General features: G+C 42.1%; 2 protein-coding genes across 2 annotated transcripts in view; one reads left to right on the forward strand and one right to left on the reverse strand.

The window, feature by feature from the left end:
• The window catches only part of LOC118735173 (neuroligin-2), a 252,026-nt gene that overhangs the window by 152,405 nt on the left and 92,629 nt on the right, over positions 1–6,992 (reverse strand). The window lies entirely within an intron of this gene.
• Positions 1,915–3,912, forward strand: LOC118735175 (ribonucleoside-diphosphate reductase large subunit-like). The gene is made up of 3 exons (XM_036464816.1): positions 1,915–2,049; positions 2,111–2,339; positions 2,414–3,912. Exon 3 carries the CDS (start codon positions 2,479–2,481, stop codon positions 3,685–3,687), a length of 1,209 nt encoding a protein of 402 aa, XP_036320709.1. The 5' UTR covers positions 1,915–2,049; positions 2,111–2,339; positions 2,414–2,478; the 3' UTR covers positions 3,688–3,912.

Genomic DNA, 6,992 nt, shown 5'->3' on the forward strand with positions numbered 1-6,992 from the left:
GGCCGGGTCGACATTTCTAGGCGGCGATATTCGTCGATAATTTTTTATTATGTGTGCATGGGTTGCCAGCTGCTTATTTACCCCGTGCTTCCCTCGAATACTCAATAGGCAGCCTCTTTGTTTCCCCGACCGGGTTACCTTTAAGCCCAGCTCCCTAGAAAGGTCGCTCGATATTACGCTTGATGGTGCACAAGCATCTATCAGTGCCCGAACAAGGTGCAGTCTTCCTCCTGCCTCGACTTTGATTATTGCCGTGGGTGAAATCGACACCATAGGTCGTAGCACCTCGGTTTGTCTCATGGCACTGACAAGACCCATTCGGAAGTTGTTCGGTGCTCTGAGTTGGCGAGATCGTGCCACTATTCCTCCCTGATCACGACGGTCAGTTGGGCCCGGGGTTAGCTGGTGCGGGCGGAAAGACCCGGTTTCCGCTCCGCGGGTTCGTCGCGTATGTTGGCGTGATCGGAAAGACCTAGTTTCCAATGCAGCCACTCTTTGAGTCGTGTGATGAAGTGGAGGTTGGAAAGTCCGAGTTTCCGCTCCCCTGTCATTGTTCGGGCAGAGAGTCCTAGTCTCCGCTCCGGATTCAATACCGTCTCCAGTTTCCAGTTCCGGACGGAAAGACCGAGTTTCCGTTCCGGATTCGGATGCACAGATAGAGATCACGTCCAATTCGTCTTCTTCTTCGTCCACCTGTCGACTCCAGGGTCTCCTATCAATGGGGTCCAGATGAATGGTGGTGTGATGCTTGTCATGACACCGGCGGCATCTCTCCGCACTAGTACAGTTTTCCGCTCGATGGGTCATTGCGAGGCAGTTGATACAATACTTGCCAAGTATTGCTTCGCGAAGTCGCTCCTCAGGATTTTTTGCCCTGTAGACCGGACACAGTCTAATCGGGTGTTTGCCGTTGCATAAGCGACACGATTGAGGATAGCGATGTGCGTGTTGTGCCGCTTTTTTGCGCAATTGGGTGAAGCGAGTCATAGTTGCTGCAATAAATGGGAATATTTTTACGATCCGTTCGAACCGGGAACCATTTATTTAAATATTGTTGGGTGGCGAGTAATTTAGGCGGAAATTCTCTATGCATTTGGCATGACAAATTTTTGTTTATGAGATACAAACAAGATTCTGTAAGTGTGAATGTGGCATTATGTGGTTACTAATTGTATTTCATAAACTTCCGCATGTGAATAGGGTCTAATGGTTGAGTTGCGATCCATGAAAATGACAACTGGATCGCCCACATGCATTCCAACATACAGGGATGCATGACAAGATACAAATTATTTATACCACACGATTTAGTTTTGAATGAATTTTTCTTCTAAATAGTTAGACCTTATAGTGCCAAAGTGGTGTTATCCATACAATTAAGTTTTTTTTTTTTTTTTTTGAATAACTTGAACTGTAATTTCGTCATTATCCATTCAAACTTCATTGAATGAAGCTGTCGAAAAACGTATTAATCGACATTTGGAGAGTTTTTAGCCATTCTCGCAACCCTACAACTGGCCTGCCACCCAAATAAAAAATTTGGATGCCGCTGTAGGCGATACTCGGCTAAAACAGGGTAGCTCATATGCAGCAGATTTCGTAAGTATAATTGCAGAACCGTTTGGTTATAAAATACATAAATATCATGTTTGCTTATGAAATTTACATCAAAATGTCTGATAGACTTATAAAAAATTAATGCATTGATATTTGCTTATGACAATGCATCTTTAAGCAGTTATAAAAGTATTTATTTTATTGCAACTAGCGAGTGAACTGAATGTCGAAACGGTTCACTAATTCGAGCTACCTTACTACGTTCACTTTGTGGAATGTGTGTATGTATGTACATAGGTACAAATGTCAGAAGCCATTCAAGGCGAATTTATGCAATGGAAAGCGTATACATATGTACATATGTACATTTTTTCATTGCAAAAAATGTCAGAATGAATTCAATGAAAATCCGTATACATACACGGCGAATTCATATCTCTTTTCAATTATAAGACTTTCTGGCACGCGGCGGTTGTATAATCTGGAGGTTAGGTGAGTATGCGTAAAATAATAGTATTATATATGTTTCAATGTAATTCTTTCTTAATTACAGGAGGTTGCTTGGCATAATTTCTGCTGGTGTTACTTTCCAGCAAATAAGCCGAAAAGTCTGCACACCATCCAGCTGATGAAAAAATTTTATGGGCACGAAATATAAAGAAGCCCAAGGAGGCCAGAAAAAGTAATTTTCTTCTTACATCTCCTGGGTCTGGACACGACTGGTCATGTGCATAAGCCTGGTACGCCAAACTTTCTAGAAAATTTACAGCGCACTGATAAAGGTATATCCGAAATTTATAAGGAATTTGAGCGCAAACTAATTGCATTGAGTTTTTTTTAATTTACATTCCACTAGAAAATTTTCCTCATTTTGGTGCTATCTATTTGTGCCGGAAGATTAATTGCTGAAGGTTTTGCAAAATGAAGTCACCTAAACTATATGTAATAAAAAGAGATGGACGAAAGGAGGACATACATTTTGATAAAATTACTTCACGTGTGCAGAAGCTTTGCTATGGACTCAACATGGATTTTGTTGATCCGGTGGCCATTACGCTAAAGGTCATCAATGGCTTGTATTGCGGCGTTACCACACAGGAACTCGATAAATTGGCAGCCGAAATCGCAGCTAGTCTAACAACGCAACATGCCGACTACGCAACTTTGGCCGCACGCATTGCTATTTCCAATTTGCATAAGGAAACTAGAAAAGTATTTTCTGATGTTATAAGTGATCTGTATAACTATGTAAGCGCCGAAACTGGCCTACCTACACCAATTATATCGGACTTTCATTACAATGTTGTAAAGAAAAATGCAGACCGCTTAAATTCGGCTATAATATATGACCGTGATTTTGGTTACAATTATTTTGGTTTCAAAACACTTGAGCGTTCCTATTTACTCAAGTTGAATGGCAAAATTGTTGAACGTCCGCAGCACATGTTAATGCGTGTTTCCATTGGTATTCATGGTGAAGATATTGATGCCGCTATTGAAACTTATAACTTGCTTTCGGAACGCTATTTCACACATGCCTCTCCAACACTCTTTGCTGCTGCCACTCGCCAACCGCAATTGTCATCCTGTTTCCTATTGACTATGGCTGGTGATTCCATTGATGGTATATTTACATCTGCCCACCAATGTGCTTTAATTTCCAAGTCTGCTGGTGGCATTGGACTAAATGTCCATTGCATACGCGCAAAGGGCACAGCGATCGCGGGCACAAATGGCACTTCAAATGGTTTGGTACCAATGTTGCGGGTATTCAATAACGTTGCACGTTACGTAGATCAGGGTGGTGGCAAGCGGCCTGGCGCCTTTGCCATTTACTTGGAACCATGGCATGCAGATATTTTTGAGTTTTTGGATTTGAAGAAGAATACTGGAAAAGAAGAGCACCGAGCCAGAGATTTATTTTATGCTTTGTGGATACCAGATTTATTCATGGAACGTGTGGAAGCTAACGGAGAGTGGTCATTGATGTGTCCACATAAATGTCCTGGCTTACATGAGGTTTGGGGCGAAGAATTCGAAAAATTATATACAAAGTATGTCCTTATGATGGTTTCCCACGCAATCAAGATAATCTCGATGGTTGGACACGACAGATGGGTGATAAGGTAGATTTCCAATATTTAAGTATTTAACACAAAAAAAAAAGAGTTAAGTGTGTGGCTACAATGTTAACTATCTGTGTATTTGTTGACCATGTTTAAATTTAATATATATATTCATTCATTGGTGGTTCAGTTATGATGTCGGTACGGTGAGGTCGGTTTGAGGGCAATTTAAAATGAAATGTATGAAATTTTGACTTATGGCACGCAAATAAATTTCATGAAAAGTAAATCTGAGGCAAGGTGTTTTGCAGGACAAAGAACGAAATATGGAAGAATTATTGAAAATAGTTGAAGCTAGTGATGAATTTTTCGATGAGCTACATCAGTAAATGAAAGCGATACAGCCGACTCTAATCCTGAAAAAACTTCGCCGTCTCGCATTTCGGCACGTACTAGTAACTCTAAACTTCTGGCCACGGTTGTAGCCATGGAAGAGGCAATTGACGATGCCATTGTGCAAACTCCACAAATGAATCCCCCGCCAGTCCCAAGTATCGCCAACGTTCCGAATGATATATTGCAAACCAGTTGCAATGAAACTTCATTTGTAACGCACAACGTGCTGCCAAATTGAAATCAGAGAAGAACCTAAAGGAACCGAGACTTAACACTAAATTACGTCGTCCGAGCAGTTGCGATACCAGTATGGTGACGTTAGAGCATGAACAACGTCCTTCACAAATGCATCAAGTTGATGAAGCATCAGCACCTAACAGGGATAGTACCAAGTCTACTGCGAGCGTCGGATCTGAAGATTCGGTGGTGGCCATTCCAAGTAAAGCTCCATCCGTTTGTTTTTTACCTTTGCTGACTTTTTTATTTGAGCCCTAATTGTTTTTTCTTTTGTTTTATAAAGGGTTGTTGCAATAAGGAGAACAAGCGGTTAAACGTCTAAGCATGACGTCTAAAATCCTGACGCGTCTACTAGAGAAAGCAGACCACGATTTCGTCTATCAAGAACGTACCGGGAGCAAATAATCGTGAGTTTAAACCTTATAATTATTATTATTTTAACTGGTTCATTTCGGGGTGGGGTGGTTGTAATCTCCCCAAAATAAAGTGGATAGAAAACCAGCAAGCTTGAATTTTAAAGAATTTGAAAAAAGAAAAACTTGCTAGTTTTCTACTGTTTGCTTCTTATTCAAAGGCGGAGTAGTTCGCTACTCTGCGATTTATTACTATTATGATTATTGATCTGACGATGGTCGTTTGTCTTTAACCAGATCAACTCGGGAGAGCCCCGAGTAAGAACCATCACCTCCAAATATTAAAAATAATTCCCTTGTAACCTTTTCAACTATTGATACGTGGCATCACTCCTATTACATTGAAGTGGAATTTCGTTGTAACAGGAAGTGGAATACGATATGGGTGAAGAAGGGCGATTTATGACGTGGTTGTTGGCTCCGAGTTTCCCTCGCTGTATGGTGGGAGGAGAACCAGCTTCACTAGTGGTCTGGTAACTTGACCTTTCTCCGTCAGTATGTCCACTACGCGCACCCTACCATCGGTACCCGGGTGTAAGTTGACAACTCGCCCCAATCTCCATTCAGTTGGAGGCAGATTGTCTTCCCGTATAACAACGAGATCACCTGTTTTCATATTCTCCTTGGGGTGCTTCCATTTAATTCGCTTTTGTAGTTCGGCTAAGTACTCCACTTTCCATCGCCTGCAAAACATCTGATGCAGTGCTTTTAGTTTTTGCCATCGATTGACGATGGAGGCAGGGTTCTCATTCACATCAGGTTCTGGCGGAGCCATAAGATGTCCACCAGTGAGAAAATGGCCTGGAGTAAGCGGCTCCAGATCATTTGGCTCATTTGAAGAGGGACTCAGTGGTCGCGAATTGAGGCATGCTTCAATCCGGCATAAAAGCGTACTGAGCTCTTCAAAGGTGTATTTGTGAGCGGACGCCACCTTTTTAAAGTGACTTTTAAAGCTCTTTACACCTGCCTCCCAGAGTCCTCCCATGTGAGGAGCGGCAGCAGGTATAAAATGCCACTCAAGTGTTTGATGGTTATATTTGGAAATCGTTTTGTCTCGCGCGTCAGACAAAAAAGCTTTGAATTCAGATCGTAAAGATCGCGAAGCTCCGACAAAATTTGTACCATTGTCGGAATAGATATTCTTCGGGCATCCTCTTCTAGCCACGAACCGAGCAAATGCTGCTAGAAAGGATGGGGTACTAAGGTCACTGGTGGCTTCTAAGTGAATCGCTTTAGTGGTGAAACAAACAAATAGGCAAACATAGCCTTTGGAAATTCGACAACCTCTACCACGGTAACTTTTAATTTCAAAGGGTCCCGTGAAGTCTACTCCCGTATTCGTGAACGCACGCGTAAATGTTGTGCGTTCCTGAGGAAGAGTTCCCATAATTTGCGTCTGGGATCGTTTTTTGTAGATGGTACAAATTTTACAATTGTGGATGGTAGACCTAATCATGTTTTTTACCCTGGGAATCCAGTACTGAGTACGAATAAGGCGTAACATGAGCTGATTTTCTCCGTGTAAGGAGACTTGGTGAATCATCAGGACGATAAGACGGGACAATCTGCAGTTATACGGAATAATGATTGGATGGCGCTCATTATAAGCTAAGTCCTGGGATGCTCCGAGGCGACCTCCAGCCCTGATGATGTCGTGCTTGTCGACGAACGGATTAAGCGGAAGGATTTCGCTCTTTGCATCGATGGGTTTTCTAGTTTTCAAATTCCTGTATTCTTCACCGTAGTGTTGCTTCTGGTTGATTTTTATCAAGAGATGTGTCGTCGTCTTAATTTCTTCTGATGAAATTAAACAAGAAGTTTCCTGAAATGAAGCTTTTGTTTTCGGGTGAGTTCTTCGGTAGAATCTCATGACGTATGATAACACTCTCAAAGCTCTCGGTAGATCTGAAAATCGGTCAAGAATATCGATATTGTTTTCTTTTGTTGATGCATAAGCGTGCGCTCTTTTTTCTTCAACTTCTGTGTGATAGGTAATTTCTTGAGCGGGCCACTTAGAGTTGTCTTCTTGCAACCAAGAAGGTCCCTGCCACCACAAAAAATTGGTCACCAACTCTGACGCAGGCAATCCTCTGCTAGCCAAGTCGGCTGGATTAGAAGCCGAGTCTACATGTAACCAGTCCTTGTTACCGACCTTTTCTACTATTTTCGTAATTCGATGTGCGACGAAAGTTGACCAAGAACAAGGCGGCTTTCGTATCCATGCGAGTACGATGGTCGAATCTGTCCAAAGATATGTTTTAACTTGCCCTAGGTTGAGGTTGTTGATTACGGATTCTATGATTTCCGCGAGTAGTACGGCTCC

Source organism: Rhagoletis pomonella, unplaced genomic scaffold (assembly GCF_013731165.1).
Source record: "Rhagoletis pomonella isolate Grant_MI unplaced genomic scaffold, Rhpom_1.0 Rhpom_scaffold_00003, whole genome shotgun sequence".
NCBI lineage: Eukaryota > Metazoa > Arthropoda > Insecta > Diptera > Tephritidae > Rhagoletis > Rhagoletis pomonella.

Bases quoted from the DNA above. Each gene is read 5' to 3' on its own strand.
- LOC118735175 (XM_036464816.1), top strand. From the start codon at position 2,479: ATGAAGTCACCTAAACTATATGTAATAAAAAGAGATGGACGAAAGGAG.